At 34.0% G+C, this 25,214-nt stretch overlaps 2 protein-coding genes across 5 annotated transcripts; one reads left to right on the forward strand and one right to left on the reverse strand.

Moving 5' to 3' along the window:
• Positions 1-2,300: 2,300 nt before the first annotated feature.
• Positions 2,301-12,981, reverse strand: LOC134255865 (uncharacterized). Of its 2 annotated transcripts, none has more exons than XM_062738433.1 (13): positions 12,842-12,981; positions 10,405-10,648; positions 10,186-10,282; positions 9,493-9,626; positions 8,982-9,047; positions 8,727-8,868; positions 8,460-8,620; positions 8,196-8,368; positions 7,979-8,089; positions 5,102-5,163; positions 4,569-4,628; positions 3,208-3,435; positions 2,301-3,074 (listed from the first exon to the last, which is right to left on the reverse strand). In XM_062738433.1, exons 1-13 carry the CDS (start codon positions 12,892-12,894, stop codon positions 2,581-2,583), a joined length of 2,025 nt encoding a protein of 674 aa, XP_062594417.1. In that variant the 5' UTR covers positions 12,895-12,981; the 3' UTR covers positions 2,301-2,580. The 2 variants fall into 2 exon arrangements, with proteins under 2 accessions (XP_062594417.1, XP_062594418.1); XM_062738434.1 differs by lacking the exon at positions 9,493-9,626 and adding an exon at positions 9,885-10,018.
• Positions 12,982-13,195: 214 nt separating this feature from the next.
• Positions 13,196-24,268, forward strand: LOC134255905 (cytochrome P450 4V2-like). Of its 3 annotated transcripts, none has more exons than XM_062738506.1 (12): positions 13,196-13,366; positions 17,708-17,820; positions 19,451-19,536; positions 20,242-20,432; positions 20,651-20,720; positions 21,155-21,281; positions 21,498-21,701; positions 22,046-22,148; positions 22,285-22,352; positions 22,805-22,871; positions 23,274-23,453; positions 23,758-24,268. In XM_062738506.1, exons 1-12 carry the CDS (start codon positions 13,213-13,215, stop codon positions 23,919-23,921), a joined length of 1,527 nt encoding a protein of 508 aa, XP_062594490.1. In that variant the 5' UTR covers positions 13,196-13,212; the 3' UTR covers positions 23,922-24,268. The 3 variants fall into 3 exon arrangements, with proteins under 3 accessions (XP_062594490.1, XP_062594489.1, XP_062594491.1); XM_062738505.1 differs by lacking the exon at positions 17,708-17,820 and adding an exon at positions 18,155-18,267; XM_062738507.1 differs by lacking the exon at positions 13,196-13,366 and adding an exon at positions 18,155-18,267 and having other exon boundaries at positions 23,758-24,267.
• The last annotated feature ends 946 nt before the right edge of the window (positions 24,269-25,214 follow it).

A 25,214-nucleotide genomic window follows, 5' to 3' on the forward strand; every position in this document is an offset into this window, starting at 1 on the left:
GCCAATAAATGCCTGAGATATTCAAAAGTAGGTCACCGTGACCTACTTTTAGGTCGACATTCTCCGAGAATCCAAGATGCATCAACTGACAAAGTATGATGATTCTAAATCAATAAGTACTAGAGATACATAAATATAGCCATAAAATGTCAAAAGTAGGTCACCGTGACCTACTTTTTGGTTGACATTCTCCGAAAACCCAAGATGCATCAACTGACAAAGTTTGATGATTCTAAGCCAATAAGTACCGGAGATACTTAAATATAGCCATAAAATGTCAAAAGTAGGTCACTGTGACCTAATTTTTGGTCATTACTCTCCAAAAACCCATGATGCATCAACTCACAAAGTTTGATGATTCTAAGCTAATAAATACTTTAAGATACTTAATAAATATAGCCATAAAATGTCGAAAGTAGGTCACCGTGACCTACATTTTGGTCGACATTTTTCAGAGTCCCAAGATGCATCGCTTGACCAAGTTTGATGATTGTAGGTTTGAAGGTAATCAAAATATGCCTTTTAAACAATTTGAAAACAAATGCTTGCAAAACTCTAAAACTAGGTCACAGTGACCTACTTTTTCTTAAATATGTTTTAAGGTCCCAAGATGCAGCAACTTACAAGATTTGATGATTCTAACCCTTTCAGTGCCTGAAATAATGGGATTAAATGTTTTAAAAAGGATAAGTCATGAAGTTCAAAAAGTAGGTCACGGTGACCTACTTTTAAGTTGACATTGTTCAAGGACCCAAGATGCATCAACTGACTAAGTTTGATGATCATAGGCCTTAAAGTGTCCAAAATATGCCTTTAAATCAATTTGAAAACAAATGCCCACAAAATTAAAAAAGTAGGTCACCGTGACCTACTTTTGAGTTAACATGATGTGAAGTCCTAAGATGCATCAACTTACAAGATTTGATGATCCTAGTCCTTATAGTAAGCAAAATATAAACATTTTTATTAATTGTAAATTTAGGTCAACTTTAAAGTGATCTTGAGACCACGCCCTTTGCCCCAGGGTCATGCCTTGAACAATTTTTAATCTTCAACATATCCTGATCCTTGTATGTAAGTTTGGTGAAAATCTGCCTGGTGGTTCTTGAGAAGAAGATTTTTTAGCAACCAGTACTTTTGGTTTTGTTTTCCTGATTATCTCCCCTTGTTTTAGGGTCCCAACCCTTATTTTAGTAAAAATTGTAGCCCTTGGGCCAAGGATACCCTGTGACAAATTTGACACTGATTGGCCAAGGGGTTCTTGAGTTATGGCCCATATTCTAAAAAGTTAACGCACACCGCACACCGCACAAATGGCCATAGCATTAGCTCTTTGAGCCTTTGGCTCAGAAGAGCTAAAAACACCATGAACTGGCATTAAACATGGACCCTCAGAAATTCAAGTGGGGTCAAGTGCATGAATGAAACTCCTAACTGTTGAATGCCCCTTTCCATTTGAACCTTGGTAGACGGAATAGGATATAGGGGCATACGTGGCAAGGAAAAACCCCTGCTCTGAGAAAACTCCTAAAACATTTCCAAAATCTAAAAGTCAATGAGGTTTTATTCTTTAAAAATTGCCAGTGTAATCTTTTATTAAACATTTAAATTTCAATTATTTTGAGGTAAGCAACATTGTTGTTAAACGTAATATGGCTATAATGAACTATAGGAAAATATAGGAGAAATCTTTTAAATTCTTCACTTGACAAGCAAAGCTATGAATCCTATGATTAATCATTTATGTGGAAGCATCCTCAGGTAGTGTAGATTCAAGATGAGAATTATGTGGGGCCACAATGGACAATCATATAGAGAAACATGTTCTCAAGAACAGCAGTTATTCGTCATTAATAATGAGGCATTCTCAGAAACTACATTCAAGCTTATTCAAATCATGTCCTCAGTCAGAGTGGTAAGAATTAATAAGACATATTATGTTGTGCACCTACTGTAATACAATTTTTCCATATATGCAATAACCATACCTTGTCTGTAAAGACTTATCTTCTTTGCTTAGTTCTAAGCAGGAACTTTGATACTTTGGAACCATTTTTAGTTTGTGGGGGGGTCAATGGTCATGGGCAAGTAAAATTTCACTTGTTCTCCAGTACTTAATTTTGCAGGTTATTTGTTCATACACTAGATTTTATGAAACAATATATTTACAAAATAAATGTTCCTTGGGATGTAATTTGTTGGCAAGGGTAACTTGAAATCAATGAACATTGATCCCCCAGAAATTATAACGAGTTCACAGTAATGAGCAATGTATTGAATCTTAAATTCACAAAACACTATTAAGTTTAGAGTTCCTTTTATTTTGACAATGACAACAAAGATGAACAAAAATTTGTGTTTTCCCAAAGATTTTGGGTGATTTCTATAATATGAAATTGTTCTTTGAATATCTCACTAAAATTGGTCACTTACACAAGTATGAATGGCGAACTTAAAAAAAATATATAAATAAAAAGAAAATGGCATGAGAGGAAAATATGATCACAGTAAAACAGATTCCTACCAAAAAATGTAAAAATTACACATTAAAAAATATCCTGAACTTAATGAGGGTTTCCATCACATAGGTGGTGGAGGGGGTGGATTTCCTGTGGGAAGTGGGGGCTGTCCTGAGGATTGTTGACCACCCCAACTGTTAAACATGTAAGCCATTTGGCTGGACCAGTCATTTCCTCCGCTGCTGCTACTATTGTTACTCCTCTGCTGACTTCCATATCCATTCTGCTGTCCATAGCTTCCAGATGAAGACCCGTTTTGGGAATAACTCTGACTTCCTCCGTAACTGCTATTTTGACTTTGGGACCCTCCCCCATACCCTCTTGCACCACTAGAACTACCCCTATCTGAGCTGGAGAATCGACTTCCACCCGAACGCCCAAATCCTGAAGAGCTTCCTCCTCGACTGGAACCCCCTCTACCACCGCTCCCCCCTCGACCTCCATAACTTCCCCGGGAACCAACTCCACCCCTGCCTGACCCTCTATCACGACCACCACCCCGGCCAAAGTCTCTGCCACCAAATTTATCTCTCTGATCAAAACGAGATTTACGTCCTGTAATTGGATAAAAAAAAAAAGAATTAGAAATGAGTCTTTTAACACTGTGTATAAATTTTCCTTTATATAAAAAGTTCATCTTATACAAGTAATTGCTTTAGATTCTAGAAAGGAATTCTGAAAAGCTCACCTCCAAATCTGGCATTCTGGCTTATTGACACCAGTTTAGGATTGACCACTTGTTTGGCTTCCTGAAGGACAGAGATGAGATCATTGGCTTGTTTGGCATTATCTGGAGTGAAGAATGTGTAGGCAGTTCCTGTCTGTCCAGCTCTGGCCGTACGCCCAATACGATGGACATAGTCCTCGGATGAGGAGGGGTAGTCAAAGTTTATGACAAATTTGATGTCTCCAACATCTGTTTATTGTTGCCGCATTTATTTTAGATGCACAGTGCAACAATAATGGGGAAAAAATAAGAGAAAAAAAATTGTAAGAAAAAGCCAAACTGATATTCACTGGAATAAAGAAATTTTTTTATCATATAGAATTAATCATATAAAGTGTAGTTACTGAAAATGTGACCATAAATGCATACTCCCGAGAACCTCTCAATTCTCCACATCACCAAAGGGTAAGACTCCAACTTAGTCATTACACAACTATCTTTTGTCATATGCTATACATGTACTTACCCATACAAAAAACTTACCAGATATCCTTGAACAAAGCTACTAAGAGACAGTGGCATTTAATTGGAGTCTTGGTTGATGTACAGGGAGCATGCATCTCTATTTTAAGTGATGGCCCTGGTACTTTGCTTCGACTGCTATAGGAAATGCACTCCTTTGTATCTTGATAAGCAGGTCTACCTCTCCTCTCCTCACAACACTTTTTTTTCATCTACAGAATTCACAATCTGGCATGAAGGACTTCCAGCAGAATGTTTTGGAATACAAAATTGAACTCTGATAGAGTTACGACAAATGTTTTTGTAGGGGTAAGGGAAGTCCATTGTTCATGCACTGTAGAATCCTGTTTTGTGTTGTGATAAGCATTTTAGAAGCAGAGGCTACATGTGTCAAGCCACTTGAGGAGTGCATATTTAAACACTGGTGCCGATAATTACAAGACTAGTTCTATTGTTCTTGACTACTGTTTATCTCCAATATAACGGACAGATCCAGTGCAAGCAGTCGACGGTAACGGAGCAAAGTCCCAATCAACAACCAGATGGCTGGGTAATGACATGACGGTCAGTCGTTATATTAATTAGGGAGATCAGCGCATACATGTACCTTTGTTTAAAACAGAAAAAAAAAGAAATTATTTCTGCAATAAGTTTTGTTTTACATGATAATTTATTTTTTTTCAAATTTTTGTTAAAAGCATTTACCTCCCTTCATGCCAATTCACGAGTTTGTTTAATCATGCCATACCAGCCAAATGAATCTTCACTGAAGTTATATACTGTACTACTTATGAATTATACACATAAGTGTTGTTACAATGTGGTCGATTAAAAGTAACAAAATGTAACAAATTACAAACCTAATCCTCTTGATGCAACATCTGTGGCTACAAGAATTGGTGTCTGTCCTGATCGAAACCCTAAAATAAAAAGAAACGAGAATAGAGTGGCTGCAAATCAAAGGCACTCTCTAACTAAGGTATTAAAATGAAAACAAATGCTGAAAAAATTGCACTTTTGAAATGGCAATCCCCGTTATTTTTATGCATCGTAGGCAAAGATTCAGGGGCATATATTTTTCTTCACCTGTTTATCCATCTGTTGGTCACACAGTTTTACTTTACCCATAAATTTTTAAATTGGTTGGAGCTAGGGCTTTTATATTTTACTTGTGACAAGATCTTTATTCTGGGTTCCAGCATATTCAAATTCTTGACCTTGATTTAATCTTAGACCTTTCAAGTTTGAGATAACAAATTTTGTCAATCAACTTGTGTTACACCTATATGCTCGGAATTTCCATATTTACAGTCAGTATATTTTTATTTTTCAAAACATACTTCCTGCTAATTAACAAACTTTAAAATAAAATTTTAAAAGGAAGAAAAAATACCATTTAACACCCAGTCCCTTTCTTGCTGAGATTTGTCTCCATGTATACACATCATTGGCCATCTGTAAGAGAAAGAAATACCATCTGTATGCATTAAAGATAGGCCACGGTACTTTTACTCATCAACGTAATTCACTTAACCTGTTTCAAAAAACATTTTGGCGAAAATCCGACTAAAATCGGTCCCGCCGTTTCAAAGATAATCAGCGTTGAACGTCTGCATTTGCACCTGTGAAAACGATCGACAATCCTTGACAATGTCACTTCCGGTTTAAATGCAATCAAGTTAAATGACGTCACAAGTGTGTCTCGCTTCCCTCAACGGATAGACAGAAAACGCGGTTTCTGATAATTTTGATAGTCCATTAGAGGAAGATTTGTGAGAACTTTCTTGTCATGTTTTGATGAGGATTCATTGCTATGGAATAATATAAAAAATGTGGGAGTAGAACCCTATCGTTTTGATCCCTAGGCTAGTGAACCGTCAGACGAAGAAGAATCGACCGTAAACGATGCGGAACCTGAGGAAGCAAATCGTTTGCATACTATTGATTGGTATATAAGTAAAACGATAGAAAATATTCACAAGTAGCATTTTAAATTATTATTTTAAAAATATATATTTTATAAAAACACAATTCGACACATTACCTATTTACTGAGTACCCCCCCCCCCCCCCCCCAAAAAAAAAAACTTTAACATATAAAGGCCTAAACAGCTGAAAGCATCAATAATGTTAGTCCCTACCGATTTTAATTTTGCGTTCATTCTTTTCATTTGTTGTGGGAGCCCACTCTTTTTCTAGTTTTAAGTTATAGAATATTTTTTCATTGTCGATCATTTTTTTTTAATGTTTTGCAATGATTTTTTTTAACAAATGACCCCACCCCCATGCATGACTTTTTAAAATTAATTTAGATCAAAGCACGTTACTTCGTTGCTTGCAGATGTATAAATTGATTTTAAAAGATTAAATTTGTATGTTTTACAATTTTGTGAAGAGAAAAAAAATGCTTTAATTCTCATGTCAAAGTATTGAGGAATTTAATTTGTTCAAGGTTACGTATATATCTAGGCTTGATGCAACGCATTCAATTAAAAGTCAGATGCTAAATTCGACTTTCAGAGAATAGTGAGTTTAATAAAATTGTTAAAATATAATTGATATGTAGGTATAATCTGTTTTTATGTGTCACATTATTCACGAGTTTGTACGTTGTTTCATGCAATATTTTATTCAATATTGAACAAGTCAAGGGTACCGGATGATCGACATTCTACCTTGTAGATGTCCAATCTAAACATTACTGTAATATGGAAGTTGATAGTTATATTTATGTAAATTAAATAATCAATTAAAATCGTATTCAGTGCCAATGAGAACAAGACAATTGATGTATAGAACTATAGACGATGTGAAATGCACCTCGCCCCTGAAAATCCATATACACACTGTTCTCGGTAGAAATTTCAGCATGTGACTGTAAGCAAAAACTTCAATTATTTGTGATAGAAAGATCATTTTGGCATAATGTGCACAACCGGCAATCCTCGGCTTATTCCGCTACACTCCACTCAAATAAATATACGAGACATGCAAGAAGCTCCGAGTGATGTGTATACGCCATAACACTCCACCCCCACCCACCCCACCCACCCCAAATAGACTTAATAAAGTCACAAATTAATGACGATTGTAGGATTTTATTGAAAGAACGTAGTTAATTTTTTTTTAATCCTATTTAACTTTTCATTCTTTTCATTTTTATAGTCAGGTTATGACAGGGTGGGTAAATCTTAAAATAAAAATGTCGAAATTTATTTCATTCCTGATTGAAAAAAAATTAAAGTCATATGCTTTATGAAATGGCTTTATAAAATGTTAATTTACAGAGATAAAAAAAGAATTTCAACAGACAATATTATTAAGAGTTCACAAGCGTAAATATAAGCAGTGATTAAATACAATCGCAGAGCAAATTGAGATAGGGTTACGGCAACACTAAGAAAGGGGTGAACAGCTTCCAAATGTCAAATTATTATGATCTTCTGATAATAACATCAATGATTGAAAAAGAATACGGAAATAATGAGGTTTGGAAAAAAAAATCTACAACATGCACTTTACCGATGATGTGAACTTCAAAACAATGATCCGGCACTTCATTACAATTTAATTGATCAAATATATGAGCGATGTTTTTTTTTTTTAGAAGGGGGGTTGTGGTGCTTGTACCACCGCTTTAAAGGTTATGGTCGAATTAAAAAAAAAGAAATTTTTAGTAAATTAAATGTGTAATAACAAAAATGGAGTAGGAAAACTGATCGAAACCGAAAATAAATTACTCAAAAAAATTAAGAGAGAATAAAGAAAAAAAATCGGATTAGAAATCAAAAAATGAAACTAACGTACTGCCTGCATGCGTTTGATTTTAAAATTTTACAAGACCTGTAGGCAACGAAAACAGGACATCAAATTAGTTTTGAAAATGACCACTGCTTATTATCTTCACATTTTATTGCGTCTTGCAGTTTTCAAACCTCTTAGGGTTGCGCCAAAGGTGACGGTGTTGATGATTAACTTATATATACTTATTCTGCAAGTCACACTTGTGACGTCACACACGTCACTTCCGGTATACAGAGATTTTCAGTGCGAGCTCTCAGGTGTAAACTAAGCTATTTTTAGTAATATCTCTAGTCAGCGAAAGAGATAGTAACTGTGCTGTATATCATTTTACTCGTAATTATAATGACTATCGAACTATGTTAAAATGTAAAACCTCCCAAGCCTTTCTTTAATGAAATTCCTGGAAAGTTGAACTTGTGTGTGTCAGCAGAGACTTAATTTTGTTTTTGCGATTATAAAAACTAACCCTTCTCTTCTCATTCTTCTTGTTATATCATCAGCTTTCCTCTTTGTCTCTGTAAAGATGAGGGTCTTGTTCTCCTTTTCCTGCATGATTTCTTCTAACAATTTGGTAAGTCTGCAAATTATAAGATATTGTTGACATACAAATGTATAAACTACAGTAGAAGACTTGTTTCAATTAGCAATGTTAAATGTTAATTTATTAAAACCAGGCATCTTACTTGAATTCTTTTTCATTTTCATCACACACATCAATGATCTGTAGAATGTTGTGATTTGCACTGAGCTGAAGGGCACCAATGTTTAGCTGTATGTATTCCTTGAGGAAATCTTCTGCCAACTTTCTGACATCTTTGGGCCAGGTTGCACTCCACATCAAGGTCTGTCTGTCTGGCTACAATTAAAATGTAAATTTGTAACACCTTTAAACTTCTTTAACTCTGACTCTGGGTCCTCTCTTCCCAATATTATTTTCTAAAACTTACTCTAATTTGTTCCACGATTTTTCTGATCTGAGGCTCAAACCCCATATCCAGCATTCTGTCTGCTTCATCCATCACCAGATAAGTACATCTTCTGAGGTTTGTTTTTCCTGCCTCCAGGAAGTCAATCAATCTTCCAGGTGTGGCAATGCAGATTTCTGCTCCTGTAAACAACAAGAGAGAAGACTTGAAAATTAATCATCCCATGTTAGTGAAAATTTTCTTTCAAAACTATATCTCTAAAAGTTTAGTGCCAAACAAATGAATTACCTCTCTCCAAATCTCTGATTTGTGGTCCCTTTGGGGCACCACCATAAACACAAACATTCCTGATTCTAGAGGCATGACCAAACTCGTTGGCAACTTCCTGTACTTGTTGAGCAAGTTCTCTGGTAGGAACCAACACAAGAACCTGCAAAAATTTCAATAATTAATGAACTTGAAAACATGTACAATTCTTTTATGTAAGTTTATTTCTCTGACAGCTAAAATAATGTAGTATTGTGGTCACATTCAAGTACTTACAATTGGCCCATCATGAGGTTGTAGATGAGGCTGATTGTTTATGTGGACAATTGATGGCAGTATGAACTACAATAAAGAAAGAAATGCTTTACTAAATATGAAATGAAATTAATTTTATCTTCGAATTAAATGTAACTTTTATTTAATTTTCTCTTTCATGTAAGGTCAGATTTGAGTTCAGTGACTATATTTAATTGACTTCATGCACTTTATGTATTAAACATTATAATTGTTCTCTATATCAAGGAATTTTTTAGAAAAAATAAAACTAAAGTTACAAAATGAAATTCAAGTCAAATTTATCAATTTAAGTTTTGTCCTTGAAGAATCCATCTCAGAGTTCACACTTTGGCTTAACACGAGCATTTAAACTTCCACAACTGGCAATGATGATGAAATATAATATACTACATCAAAGTAGGAAAATGGTAACAATATTTGTGTGATCCATTTCATTAGATGAAGCATGCAGGAAGTGAACACCAACTCCAGTGCCTGGACAGAAACTTACCCCCGCAGTCTTCCCAGACCCAGTCTGGGCTATCCCCACCACATCTCTTCCTGACATAGCTACAGGCCAACTTACAGTCTGGATACATGTTGGCCTTGTCCATCCCAAACGCCGAAATGTGGACATCACATAATCTACATATACATGTAAGCCTAATATATCATAAATGTTTGATTAATGGCTTGACCACACTTGTGTATACTGAACCAACACATCAGAATTTCAGTGGTACTTTCAGTAAAGATACCCTTTCCAAAATTCCCAAATCACTCAACTTTACATTTTTTACACAAAATATTGAAGTACACACAACTTCTCTGATGTGTAAGAAACATGATACAGCAAGCCGTGACCTTGAGCCCCTTTTTGTCCATGGCTGACTGCACACTTACCCCTGCAGTTTTACCAGAGCCAGTCTGGGCAATGCCAACACAATCCCTTCCTGACAGTGCAACAGGCCAACTGACAGTTTGGATCGGTGTAGGACATGACCAGTTCTGTCTTCTAATAGAGGACATCACATACTCTAAACAGATTAAGTCACATTAAAAAAAAGCGATGGAAAATCTTAACTTCAGTTGTATGTGTCAAAATAATTTATCATTAAAATACCTCCAGGAGATTCTCTGCTGAAAAACAATTTATGACTGTGGAATTAAAATCTACTTTCCCCCTTTTTAAATTATTCTTTACCTGGGAATCCTCCTTCATCAAATGTGAAAATTGGTTTCGGAATATCTGATCCCTTGACTGTGACTTCATGTTCATTGTAAAATTGTTCGATTTCCATCTGCAATAAAAAATTATCATCTCTTGCTCCTAATATGTTTTTAATATGACCTCTCTTTTTTTATTTTATGATTTTTTTCTTCTTACAAATTCAACACATAATAGAAAATTTTGAATACTGACCTGTGATCTGCTGGATACATTTGGATGTTCCACATAGAAATTCTTCTCAAACTTTGGCAGCCTTGACAAGTCCCACCTTGGCTTGCGTAGATTTTCTCCTGGCTGATGACCTTTACCCATTTTGCCTCCTCGCATTCCACCTCGGTCCATTCCAAATCTCCCTCCTCCCCCACTTCTAGGGCCTCCTCTATCTCCAAACTTTGATGAACCAAAGGCTTTTGGCAGGCCACCACCACCTCCAAATCTGAAAAGAGTCATTGCGATTACTACCTTGCTTTGTGAAATTGGAGTAATCAACTTTTTTTAGCCTGTGAGTTAGGATTGATTACAATGATTGTCAGGGAGTCAGACCAAAAATCAGGTTAGAAACATCACTGATGTGAATTATACCACTCCACAGTCTGTTTAAGAGCATACCTTCACTAGCTCCTTTTTATTTTGATTCACGCCACAATCAAAATAAAAATTAGCTAGTTAAGGTTTGGGGCGGGGAGATGTTTGATCAGATTTGAGCAGTAACGGTGCATGCTCCATATGCTTGATTGACATTAAAGGCCGAGGTTTTCAACCGTACGGTTTTCCTCAGGTAAGTTTGGTGTGGGGTGGAGCTTAATCGAAGCGGCTGAGAAGCCCTGAGGGAACGACGCTGGTTTGTGTATACTACCTATATACACAGGATGTTACCTGAGACCCTGAGTGTATTACCTGTATGTGTTTTCCTACGACTTTGTAAACCGAGGCCGTTTTTTTTTCATGTTTAGCTCATGAATTGAAATGCAAAATAAAGCATTTTTTGTTACAGACAGAATCCTTCTCTATTTCTCTCTTTTAAAATAATTAATATTTTTAATAATTCGAGATTTTTTTTTTACATACAGTATGTTTCTTAATGAAGTGTAACAACGAAAATACATTTAGCATCAAAATCTGTCGTTGTAATCTGGCGACAAAAAGGGAAGTAAATAATTCAAATTACACGTCGTCTACGCAAATCGAAAGAAGAAAGTGAATCATAAAACAGTCTCTACGTAAATGAGAATGAAACTTAGAATCGATGTTTTGAGAATAAAATGTTAAGTAGAAATATTATTGTCTAAATAAATATCTTTATAAGATAAACCCTACTTGATTTTTCCATAACGCATGATTGGGGTTGATTCCCCGACAGCTATGAAACTTGAAAAGAATCATCTGCATCTTTTTTTTCTTTCGGAATTCATTATTAATTTCAAACATTAAAAATCCAAAGCAAGATGTTATATTCCGAGTAATTTCTCTTCTAAAACTTATTATTATACCGTAACTTCGTCACTATGTCTCGAAGAAAAGTGACACATACAGCAAGTTTGTCTTATAAATATAAATTCGCTTGACTCATGAACAATGTTACAATGTTGTCATACTTGTTTTAAAAAATAATTTTATTTAATTCCATGATACTAGCTTCAAACGCAGGTCGGTTTATTTTGTTAATTAATGGAGGAATAAATGTACATTAACTCATGTTTTGACACGGAAATTAAAATTATCGATTGTAATCGTGATACGAAATCCTCCCTTTTATAATTAATTTTATAATATTTTTATATAGCCATGATTTTCTTGTCATTTATTTAATTATTTGATAGATTGATTATATTCATGGCATATTCTTATGAATTAAAAAAGAAAAGAACGATTTGATTGCTTCTTTATTACGTTGGCATACAGTGCGGTAGGCATCAAAAGTCTGAAAGTTAATTCGATGGTCGGTTCGATCTCCAGACAAGGTACACAAGATATACACAACAGCAGCAAACTAAATGTCAATCAAATCAAAGTATCCAATCCCAGGCTTAATTTCAGATGATTGACAGAGGTTCTAAAACCAGGTAAATTTGAAGGAGGTGCTTATTTCCTCCCCCTTTAATAACATGTACACAGCACAATCCTTTCATTATGGAAATGTAATTAAATGGGATAAAGCCAATAAGGTAATCTAGAATGATATGCGAATTGTTTGCCATTTCTTTTTTAAAAATTGTTTTAAAGTATTCATCCTGCGCAAACGCAGATCTAAGACGAGGAACATGTTTCTTAACAAGGACAATGGAAGTTTTAATGTAAATATTGAGTATTGAGTTTTTACATTAACTTCTAGTGTCACTGCCTGCGTTTCTTAACAAGTAGTCCTTGTAATCGACTAAACCAAGATTTGCCAATTCAAGTATTTTTTAATCCGCTTGTTTTCAACCCATATAAAATATAAACTTAAATTAATGTCTATTGAGAGTAATACTTCTCAATTTTTACAAATAAATACTCTAATTCTGACTCAACAAAAAGAAAATTATTCAAAATGGCCACGTTAAAAAGACTTCTTTGTCGATGCTAAATCGCTTCTCTGTTCTTTCACACTTTTTCTTCAAAGAAACCTTAACAACAAAACAATTTTTACCCTTTTCTGTCTGACCGCCCAGAAGAATCAAACATTCTGTCTCTGTATGACATTTTTGTTTTTTCGTAGAAAGATTCTTTTCGCCCTCAACCACGGACCAGAATATCACGATGCCGGAAATAGATATTAATGCGCATGACGTCATAAAAATACATTTTTTCAAAAGCAAAAATGAATATGTTTCTCAATAGATAAATGTAAAAAAAAATAAAAAATACAGTTTGTATTAAACATAAACATCGTAAACACATTCCTAATAACTCAGAGTAAATTGAAAATTTGCACTACATTTTACATCGGATGTCGATTAAAAATCTGAATTTCCGCTAGGTGGCTTCATATCTGTCATGTGACTGAAATAGTTGGTCAAAATGGCAGCAACAATAATTTTTGCTGTAGCTATTATACTTTTTACAGCATGGTTAATTAAAAGAGAATTGTCAAGGAAAAAGATTGACATAATCCCTGGTCCTGTAGCCTTGCCAGTTCTGGGAAATGCTCACCAGCTAAAACATACCAGCAGAGGTATTATCCTTACCATTTTTTGCTCTTCTTATTTTTTTTATTCAAGAAGACTATATATCACTAAGTATACAAGAAGACTCTAAGACTCTAAGTACTCTAAGATAATTATTCTGTGTTTCATTTTTTGAACTTGATCGGTCTTTCCAAACCACATGTAACAGGCAGGGAAAGGTGTTGGCCAGACTGGGATTCTAACCCTGGACCTCCCACTTACCGTGCAGCCAGGTGCTCTAACCACTGAGCTACTGGGTTGACATACCTATTCCCTGTTACACTCTTCAGCCCTTTTCCTTGAGGTTTTTCATCTTGACAACCTCGTCAAGACTTTTCTACACCACCAGTGGGTTTTATTGTTGGGCGCCAAATGTAGCAGGCGAGGAAAATGTCGGCCAGACTGGGACTCGAACCTGGGACCTCCCAGGGCTCGACATTAACACTTGTCCGCTTGTCCGGTACCAATGAAAAATAAATTCGGACAAGTGAATATTACTGGGCACTTGTCCGATTGGACAAGTGTATTTTAATGTAATGGGGTCTCTAAATAATAAAAAGAACGACTGTTGAAGTCTCAAGACGGAAGCTGTACATAAAATCCTAACTTCGATCCCGATATGTATCGCTATATTAATATTGTGTTCACAATCGATCGGGAGATAGTTCACTAATTGCATACTAAAATGAAAAGTCATGGAAGATACGAACCGAAGTGTGAATATTGTTTGATGTTGACAGGTTCACTTGTGGACATTTACGTTATTGTCAGGACAAAAAGCCTAAATTAAATTTTGTTTTATGTGTCTGTTGTACCGGTATTTATCAATAACATCAAGAATCAATCAAGCGCATGACGTGTAAATAAAATGGACTTAATTTTAATTTTCAAGTTGAAACTATTGAGCTTTATTGAAAATTTTTGGACAAGTGAAGTTGAGATTCGGACAAGTAAATGTATTGGTCACTTGTCCGAATGGACAAGTAGGAAAAAAAGTTAATGTCGAGCCCTGCCTCCCACTTAACATGCAGGTGCTCTAACCTCTGAGCTATCGGGACGACATACCCAATCCCTGTTACACACACATGACCATGATACATCTATACTCTCTGACCTCATTGGTCATTGTATATAAATTAAGTTTACCAATAAATTCCATGCCTGAACAGTGCTGATTTTAATGAAGAATGTTTTATTTACTGTTGTTAATCAGCAATATTTCCATGAAATTAGGGGGAGTTAATATTTTTGTTGAACTTTTGTTGTTATTCTCATGAAATCATAGGTAAACTAAGTGTAATCTCATTGAGATTCGTGAAGACTAAAATTTTGGATAGAAGTCTCTTCCCAGTCTCAAACCAGTCACACAAAATGACTCGGGAAATCTTGCCATACTTTGACAGCTTGTTTCGATCAATACACGAGGTCAGAGAAGAGACTGTCCGGTTCCAATTTTTGCCTTAGACATCCTTTTTAATCTCTATCACTATAAAACTTTTTTCCTATCCTTTTATTAGGTCACCTGAGTAAACTCAGGTGACCTATTGCTATCTGTTTTCGTCCGTCGTTGTGCGTCTTTCGTCGTGCTTTAACATTTGAACATTTTCAGGTTCAATTTCATGATCCCTGCCCCCCTGGGGCCTGAGGGGTAGGGCCAAAACCACTAAAATTAATGCAATCTTTAAAAATCTTCTTCTTTACTCCTGGACATCAAGCAGTCAAACTGTTTGCATGATTGTAATCAGCAATGAGTCCTCTACCAAAAATTGTGAAATTCATGGCCCTGGGGTCAGGGGTTCTAGTGCTAAGTTGGGGCTAAATAAGAAGTTAGTGAAAATGCATTATTTCTTTGAAAATCTTCTTCTCTGCTCCTGGGTATTAAATAAACCAACTAAGTACATAGTTATGATGAGCAAGAGTGCCTCTACCAAAATTGTGAATTTTATGGCCCCAGGGTCAGGGGTTCTGGTGTTAGGGCGGGGCTCTATTGATTATATAGTGAAAATACATGAATTCTTTGAAAATCTTCTTCTCTGCTCCTGGGTATTAAATAAACTAATTAAGTACATAGTTATGATAAGCAAGAGTGCCTCTACCAAAATTGTGAATTTTATGGCCCCAAGGTCAGGGGTTCTTGTTTTAGGGTGGGGCTCTAATGATTATATAGTGAAATGCATGAATTCTTTGAACATCTTATCCTTTGCACCTGGTTAATATGCTAATGATCTAATTACATATTTAAGGCCAGGATTTATTTTATTTTCAGTTTTACAAACCCTCCGCTCAAGGTTTTGAATTTTCAGAAAAAAATAAAACAATTTTTTTCTTTCCGATGTCAAATTTGAGTCGGGATCGAGATTTCAAATTTACGAACTCGCACTTCCGGTTTTACGATGAAACGGTGGGTAAATATAGCTAGATTTGAGAAGATATCTTGGTTTAGTGTAAAATTCATCGATTAGAGTTTCAAAACGTTTCACCCGTTCAAAGGACAAATAAAATGCTGACGACTTTGTTGCACAATGACATGCTGGTGAGATAATTATGTATTCGTTTCAAAAGTAACTGTAAATTATTTTCCTCCCCCAGGTTTTAAACTGCCCGTGGTAGCTATTGCATATTGCCAGGGACATTGTTTAGGTCTCTCTTATAGCTTACAGTCTAAGCACCATTCTTCAGAAAAGGGTTGCTTATGCATCAGATGTAATGAATAAAACTATGCGAGAAGTGAAGTCCATTTGAGGAAGAAATAAACAATAACCTGAAGAAATAAAAAAAAATTTCAACTATTAAAAGGCAAGAATATACAAATATATACAGGCATGTAGTATCATTTGTATCAGCCAGAAGAATTATTTTACACTTAATTGAAAAAATGTTGACCCTACTCCCCAATACTCCCTGTCTGTTTTATGATAGGAATTATAATTTTAGGCATCAAGTAAATTTTAGAACAATGTCTACACATTCACCTAACACATATTAAAAAAATGAAGATATATTGAAAGACTTTTAAAGAATTGATTTTTTAAAATATATTTTGATCAACATCACAAAATTTATATAACTGGCCCAAACTGACAGATGATGAAATAAGCAATTAAATGTTCTACTTTCCTATTTGTAAGCATTATGTTTCCAGTGGTAAGGAGCCTATTAGGATAGCATAAAAAAAGAATGTACAAATGTTAATAATTTATTTATTAAAAAAATTTTTTTATTTCCTTCTCCTTCGGGACTTTTTTATTCTCATGTTCATAACTAAACCTAAACATAAAAAAAAAATGCTGGCCTTATAGTGAAGAAAGGGGCCTCTTTCAAAATAGATAATTTCAGGGCTGCTGGGTCAGGGGTACCAGGGGGGTACTTTGACTAATAAAATAAATTAATGCTTTGAAATCTGCCCTTTGATAAGCAATGGTGCCTCTTTCAAAATTTGTGAATTTCATGGCTTTTGGCTTAAAACACGAACCAAATACAATCGCTGGAAAGTTGTTACATGATACTCAGGTGACCTATAAGGCCCGTTGGCCTCTTGTTATAATAAAGGATTATTATAATGATTAAAGGATTAAAGCCAACCAAAATCAAGTTGTGATTTTTCATAGCACTGACATTAATTCATTCACCTCTAATCTCAAATAGTCTGCTTCAAATACTTCGTTCCACTATGATTTCCTATAGAAATGAACCATCTCTGAGGTTAAACTAATTGATGCATTGTTGGTCAAGAGTACACAGAAAAAATTCTTTTGAATGAATGTGCAGTAGTCTGAATTATCCTTCTGCCCAGGCGGTTTTGTTAGAGCTCTCAATGCACTTGATAAGATAATATATATTTCATTTATATGTGCGATGGGCGAGAAATATTCATTTTTGTATGTGAACTCTTAACACCTTCTCTAATTTCGTTGTACATTCTGCTTAAGATGTTTCACTTTTTAGTAAACTCCTTTAGTGTGTGTGTTTATATAATTCTATATGAAAGTTCATCCTTATAAAAACAGTATTGTTGCAGAATAATTGATGCACTATAAATTATATCATTGTGCAAGTTGTAATAGTTTAGGTGAGGTCTAGACAGACCATAAAAGTTTGTAGATCTTTACTAAACTACTAATTAAAGGAGTTCAGTTAGAACATTATAAAAGAGAAAAAAATGAATCTTTGAATAAGATCACATTTCATGTTAGAAAATAACAGATTTAAATTTGGACTTTGAGTTCAAGGTCATTTTTTTTTTAATATTTGAAAAGTACACCAAGTTTTTCTTAAAATTACAGCAATCTACAAAATTGAGGAAAGGTGCAGTCCTACTATATGTCTATGTAATCATTTGTTTTTAACAGAATTTTTTGACCAGCTGACTCAGTTCACAGCTGAATATGCAGATTATGGAATATTTCGGCTGCTGTTGGGAACAAAGCTAACAGTTGCTCTGTACAAGCCAGAGTATGTGGAGGTGTGTTAATTATTACTACTACAACCACAGAGTGCAATTTCACATCAATAGCTTCACTGCCATGTTTTAAAGATTATTGTTCATTGTTAATGATTTCTTGTAAATTATAATATTTTATAATATGATTAAAAATTACTTTTATATATTTATTATTTAATAAGGAAAAAACTGGCATTGATGCTTATGATGTTAAATAGGACACTTGTGGTCATATTTCATTGCAGTCAGCAGCAGGGAATTTAGAAAAAAAGAAACATGAAGCAAGGGGTTAGCCTATAAGTTTAATGCTTAAGATTGTAATACAGAAGTGCTGATAAAGTATTGTTGATTTCAGGCTTTTATGATCAGATGGAGGGGTTTATGAAGCTATACGAGGCTAAGGGAATATTTCGACTTTGGCTCGGATTTATAGGATTGATCGTAGTTTACAAACCAGAGTATGCTGAGGTTTGTTTTCACCTCTATCGTTTAAAAATCTATTCATTCCTGGTTAAGGCAGTAACTTTCTGCATATTTTTCATACTGATCTTTCTTTTTTATGATAATTTCTTAAATTTCTTTTAAATAAATTTGATATATTTTTTTTTTCAAGATATTTAATTATTAAAGAGTAAAGAAAAATTCCCTTACCTTGTTTGAAAAAAATTGGAAAGAAGTTAAAAAAATAATATTGGTACATACAGATGTATACCGGGTATTTATATTTATTTTATCTTTAAGTGCAGTTTGAATACTTATAAATGTGCCATGGAAGAAAAATGTTTATCAATACTTTCTATATTAGACTGAAAGTTAACTTAGAATAAAAGACAATTGAAAGTTGTAAAAAAAAAGCCTGAACATTTTCTTTAGATGTGTTTCACAGGCACCTGACATTATTTATTTTTCTTTTAATAAAAAGATATATATATACCTACCTAATAATAAACTTTTATTATTAGGTAGGGGTATATTTATTTTAGAAAAATAAAAATAAGTAAGATTACTTGCCTTTGATGCATTTGTACCTATTTTCTTTTTTGATAAATAGTTTTTGATCTCTTTTATTCAAACATTTGTTTTATTTTATACACATATTTAGATAAGATGTTTTGCTTTTTTTCCCTAATAATGATCACAAGAATGTTATTTTCTCTTTATCATATTTTTTAAAAAGCTAGTACATGTACTTCAGTATCTAATAAATCGAGAAACTTTAAGGGACATTGCTGGGAACATGATAATGATTAAAGAATGTACAACTTCAACCTTAAAAACTAAATAATGATTTAAGGTTCATTGACAATTTGATAAGAGAGATAACTCTTATTGGTATAGATCTTTATTCTTTTTATAAATTTGTCCTGTTAAAATGTCTTTATATGTCCAGTTTTTGCTTGACAAGCTATATGAATTTGTTTGCATTTTTCTTATAAAATTCATTTCTTTTGGAAAAACATTGGCATGAAACAATGTTAAAGTAACATTTTATATGAGAGGAATTATGAGCCTTAAACTTTGTTTTGAAATAAAACACCTACTTAATACATGCTTTAGGTTCTTTTTGGTTCTTGCTCCAAGTAAATTAAAAAAAATTGCTGGAGACTGACATTAAGTTAAAAATGTGGCTTAATATTAAGTATTATTTCAGGTGATCCTTCAGAGCAGTAAACACTTGGATAAAGCGGACGAGTACAGATTCCTTCATCCCTGGCTAGGCACTGGACTTCTAACCAGGTCAGTCAAAGGGAAATCAGTCATAAAATGACATCTTTTTACAAGAGGTATATGGAGTTTCCAAAATGCAGATAAAAAAACTGAATACGCTGAACCCTGTGATTTTTCTTTAGAACAAGACACTTTTGAATTGATAGAGCAAGCTAAATTTAAAGACAATGGATAGAGACAAAGAATAAAAAGACAGAACTACTCTTTTCAAACAAGATACGTACAGACACCATTGGGTGTATTAAACAGAATTCATTCAAGACAGTAACATTCAGACAGAGCAGTAAATACATGTATAGTGAAGGGAGGAGCATTTTCATTATTAGATAAGTCATATTTGGTTTTGGATTCAAACCAAGATCCACCTTACCTGTATCAGTATAAAGGATTCCTTAACTTCAGACATGTTGAAACAATGAAATCATATTTCTTACTAAATCAGTGCTTCTGAATATTGTTGTATCGGACCTACATAATAATATTCTATAGACTTGGTTGGTCTGCTTTCATTTACATTAATTATATTCTCCAAAAATTTATATAAAAATATAAAGTACCCATTACATAATGATATCAAATACCAAAGCAAACAACTCTGCAATTGTGATAAACTGAGAAATTCATTAACTGTTACATGTCATCCAATATTTCAGAAAGGATAAGTGTTTTTAAATCTGTATTATCATACCATTCTCAATTTGTGATATATTGTAGCACTGGTAGTAAATGGAAATCTCGGAGGAGGATGCTGACACCCACATTTCATTTTAAGATTCTGAATGACTTTGTGGGGGTGTTCCATGACCAAGCCTCCATTATGGTAAAGAAACTATCTGAGGTGGCTGATGGAAGAGAGTTCAACATCTTCAATTACATCACCTTCTGTGCACTGGATATCATTTGTGGTATTTTGATATTCTTATCATCTCTTATCTTCCTCCTCGGGATATTTAGTTTTGATTTAATGATATTATTACAAACTAAAGTTAAGTACAATTCATGCTCCTATATCTAATTTTCATTCAAAAGTAAAAGGTTTATAAACTTGAAATACTTTAATGCATTATACCAATGGATTCTTCAGTAAAATATTCTGTATATTAATAAAGCTTGTCTTTGACAGAGACTGCGATGGGAAGGACTGTTGATGCTCAGAGTAACAGCGAGTCAGACTATGTCAAGTCTGTCTACAAGTAAGTATTAGCATGAATTATAATCACCATGCCTGCCTGTCTGTCCATCTGTCTGTAGACTGATTTTTTCAGAGTTTATCTCTGAAACTAATGAATATTTTACGTCAAACTTTGTAGTAGTAATAATACATACCATTTGAACTTGTGCACATAGTATTTTCAGATTGATGTTAAAATTTAAAAAAGAAAAAAGTAATGAATATTTTAAGAGTTAATTTTTCTATCTAGACATTACTTTGAAACCTAGAAGCTTATGAAGCTCATACATGATACAAAGGTAGCTTAATACCAAAAGTTTGTCAACTCTCTATCAAGGTCATTTTGGAAAAGGTCTTGGTCGATGAGCTTATCATATACCTTAACATTTGAGTATATATACTAGCTCAAACTCATTGTAATCAGCCTTAAGATATATCTGTTGTTTATTTTAACAGGATGACTGAGCTTGTCCTACAGAGACAGCGGACACCTTGGTACTGGCCTGACTTCCTGTATAACACGATAGGATACGGAAAGGAACATGATAAATGTCTTCAGATTCTTCATGGATTCACTAAAAAGGTGGCTTTACATATGTATTATCTGTGTAATGTATTTACTTATGTGATACTACATATAGATAATCTGTTATTTTATATTTAGTTATGTATGGTAATGTATGATTTTAAAACCTCTTTTGAATCATACAATTTGATAACATCTATGGAATTTTGAAAGCACTTTGAGGAATCTGAGCTACTTTTATCCTTAGTTTATTTTTTTCTGTTGTGACTGAAGGTAATCAAGGAGAAGATGGAGAGTCAGTCGGACGAGTCGCGACACAGTATGGAGGAAGTGCTGAGTCAGCACTCGGAGGAGGACATGTACAGGAGCAAAGGTCAGAGGTTAGCGTTCCTCGACATGTTGCTGTGTAAGACGGAGGACGGCTCACACATGTCAATGGAGGACATCAGGGAGGAAGTTGATACGTTCATGTTTGAGGTGAATTTTAAATATAAATTTCATAAACTGAAAATATCAGAACGTCAGTTCTGACTTTTGAACAAGACTACAGAGTATATTGTTCCACATGCATTTATTATTACAATTAATTCATGTACAATATAACTAATTTGTTGTAAATTGTAATAATGTGGTCCTCTTACACAGCAACAGTATACCAATAAATTTAAATATATATATATATACCCAAGATTGAAAAATTACATTGCATTTCATAATTATGTAAAAGAACCATCTTCCAAAGTAATGTCATGTTTTTTCCGTATAAATTGAAAAAAATCTTCAGAAATTCTCCTTATGGTATTTGTTTTGATGAATAACAGGGGCATGATACAACAGCAGCTGCCATGAACTGGGCTGTCCACTTGATTGGTGCAGATCCCCAGGTCCAGGCCAAAGTCCACGAGGAATTAGACCAGTTGTTTGGCGAGTTTAATTTAGAAAACAATTCTCTCTCTCTCCTGGACCCCTCTTAATATAAATATAACATTTTCATATTAAATGAGTTTATTGTAATGAGTTGTGATAATCATATTTATGAAAAAAAAATTATATACTATAGGGGATAGTGACAGGCCGGCTACAATGAATGATCTGAAAGAGATGAGATACCTGGAATGCTGCATAAAGGTAAGATGCTACAGGGTTTGTCAGGTAAACCCAAAGCAAATGTTATATGAAGTATGAAGGAATTAAGGTAGTAAATTCTGATAAATCTGGAATGCGGTATTCAGGGCCTGTCCACACCGCAGTGTTGACTCAAACATTCTATGTGTCCTATGTAATTATAAGAGAAAGTACTGATAAAGCTATGGTAGACCAATCCCTACTGATAAAGGTATGGTAGACTCAGAAGTTCTGATAAAGCTGTGGTAGATTGAACCATACCGTGAAAACAATGGTAGACTGAACTAACTGCTAAAGCTGTGGTAGACTAAACAGTAATTATAAAGCTGTAGTAGATGGATTACTACTGATAAAGATATGGTAGACCAATCAGTTTTAATAAAGCTATGGTAGACAGGGTAGCAATGATATACATATCCATTGTCACAAGCACCACATTTTTTTATCCATTACAGGAGGCTTTAAGACTGTTCCCTTCTGTGCCATTCTTTGGTAGAAAATTAACAGAGGATTGTCGATTTGGTGAGAGAAGTTTTATAGACCTATATTCATATACCGGGATACTCAGTAACTCTGTATATTGTGTTATTATTCAATACCCGATATTTGGTTCAAATATAGGCTATGTGTAATTGTTATATTCATTGAATATAGTTTTATGTATTAACACTTATAATCACAACAGATTTTGTATCCTGTGTAATTACGTATATTGAGAGTGTAATATTTCTGTTCATAAAGATGGTATATTTGATCATGTGAAAATATTTTTCTTTCAAACTTTGAAAATGCAAAATTTAGGCTCCTTAATTAGAAAAAGTAATGCATTTTCATCTCAACTTGCAAAATTAGCTTTTGAAAAAAAAAACAACCAACAAACAATTGTATAATATGTTAGCATTTAATGGACTCCATTGTTTTTAGATGAATACGAAATTCCCAAGGGTACCACTGTGATCATTACACCGCCTGGGTTACACCGAGACACACGATACTTCCCTGACCCAGAGAAATTTGATCCTGACCGATTTTCACCAGAAAACAGCCTCAAACGACACCCATATTCTTACGTTCCATTTTCAGCTGGACCAAGAAACTGCATTGGTAGGTTGGATTGAAACAAACAAAAGATCATTTGTCTTTGTCGTATTTTTTTAACATGGCAAACATTCATGGAAAATACTCTGACTATGGATTTCGTTACTTTAAGATCATTGAGAATATAAATGCTGGAATTTAAAGTTTTATCAGTATTACAGAGTACTATTTAATAGATTTCTAAAACAATTATTTAGGTACATTTCTATTTTACCAGGTCTTTCTTTTTTTCAATATGTGTATGCTGTACAATGTTTTCTTATCTCTGCGTATCTAAATAGTACCATTAATTTCTGTAATTTATGTAAAGGTCAAAAGTTTGCCCTCCTGGAGGAGAAAGTGATGCTCTCCAACATCTTCAGAAATTTCAGTGTAACCTCCAAACAGACCAGAGAGGAGCTGCTCCCCATCGGGGATCTCATAATGAGGCCTGAACATGGGATCTTCGTGGAAATACGCCCCCGCAAAAAGTAACCGTCCATGATAAAACTGTGATGGTCTGATTCGAAGTTTTGATTTTTGTTAAATATTTAGTCTGAGAAAAAATTATTTCCACTTAAGATGAATGCAGATTTTACACATATATTACAGTATTAGCGCTTTTGACATTTCGATCATAGTGCATATCTTGCCTTTTCAAGTACATACATGTATCTTTATACCTCAATTCACCTTATGTTATTGGTCAATCAAGACAGTTCTCTGTCATGAGATCAGGAAATCCAAGAAACCTCATCACTTTAAATGTACATGTACTTTTTAGTTAGAAATTAGGTTTTTAGGTTTGTAATTATAATATCGGTACTTTACATATATTCATATGTACAATGTAATAAGATTAGTTTGTTAATTACCCTTCATTATATGTATATGTATATACATATAATTAATGATTAATATGATAATTCATTATATGTATATGTATACATGTATATATATAATTTATATTTTTTATGTTTGGATTTTATGTTTTTTAGAATGGAATGCAAATTATTCTCTGTTTACCAGTACATATTTGTGTTGTGTATTTGTTTTGTTTGTTTGTACACTTGGGATTGTTCTGTGTTTTAGCTCACCTGATGAAAGTTCAATTGAGCTTTTCTGATCAAAGTCTGGCAATTGTCAGTTGTTGTCAACTTAACATTTCTGACTTCTTCTCAAACACCAGAGACATTTTCAAGTTAACTTTCCACAAAGAATCTTTGAGTGAGGAGAGGGAATTCACAATTATTCGTAATGGATTTCATTTTGACTTGGCAGTTTATTGGAAATAAATCAGAAGGTATCTTGTCTGAGTATTCTCAAGGACAACATGGTATCAATATGCAAACATCATGTTGTGAAGTTTGCTCAGATTATGACCAATTTGATTAATAGGGGCCTCAGTCTGTAACTAAAGAACTTAGGATTAATATGATAATACAAGTACCTTGGTACATACTGTATTTGTGTAATAGGATTTTTGAAAATAAATCTCTAAAAGGAATTAAGAATGAAGACTTCTTTTAGTTAATGCAATACCAGCATCCCCTTATAGTAAAAATTCAAATATGGTGAAGTCAGTGCATCTAGGGCAAGACTTGGCCATAGTGTCAATTAGAATCAAAGTTTTTACAGGAATAAATAGAAAAATATAAAAATATCAAGTGACTGTTGATTTCTCTGTCTGTTTAAGAAGTATTCCTTTAATGTCAGTTGTCTCACAATTGTATTTACTTGTATAATTCTTTCTACTTTTGACAACATGGTAATTATAATATGCTAGTC

This window comes from Saccostrea cucullata, unplaced genomic scaffold (assembly GCF_032062105.1).
Source record: "Saccostrea cucullata isolate Sc308-1 unplaced genomic scaffold, CSIRO_AGI_Scuc_v1 ctg78, whole genome shotgun sequence".
Lineage (NCBI taxonomy): Eukaryota > Metazoa > Mollusca > Bivalvia > Ostreida > Ostreidae > Saccostrea > Saccostrea cuccullata.

Excerpts from the sequence above, each read along its gene's own strand:
- LOC134255865 (XM_062738433.1), bottom strand. The coding sequence starts at position 12,894 with ATGTCATACAGAGACAGAATGTTTGATTCTTCTGGGCGGTCAGACAGA. Across the intron at positions 10,283-10,404 it reads ATGTATCCAGCAGATCACAG|ATGGAAATCGAACAATTTTA; the intron begins GTCAGTATTCAA and ends TTTTTATTGCAG. Across the intron at positions 9,048-9,492 it reads GGTCTGGGAAGACTGCGGGG|TTCATACTGCCATCAATTGT; the intron begins GTAAGTTTCTGT and ends TCTTTATTGTAG.
- LOC134255905 (XM_062738506.1), top strand. The coding sequence starts at position 13,213 with ATGGCAGCAACAATAATTTTTGCTGTAGCTATTATACTTTTTACAGCA. Across the intron at positions 17,821-19,450 it reads ACAAGCCAGAGTATGTGGAG|GTGATCCTTCAGAGCAGTAA; the intron begins GTGTGTTAATTA and ends GTATTATTTCAG. Across the intron at positions 20,721-21,154 it reads TATGTCAAGTCTGTCTACAA|GATGACTGAGCTTGTCCTAC; the intron begins GTAAGTATTAGC and ends TTATTTTAACAG.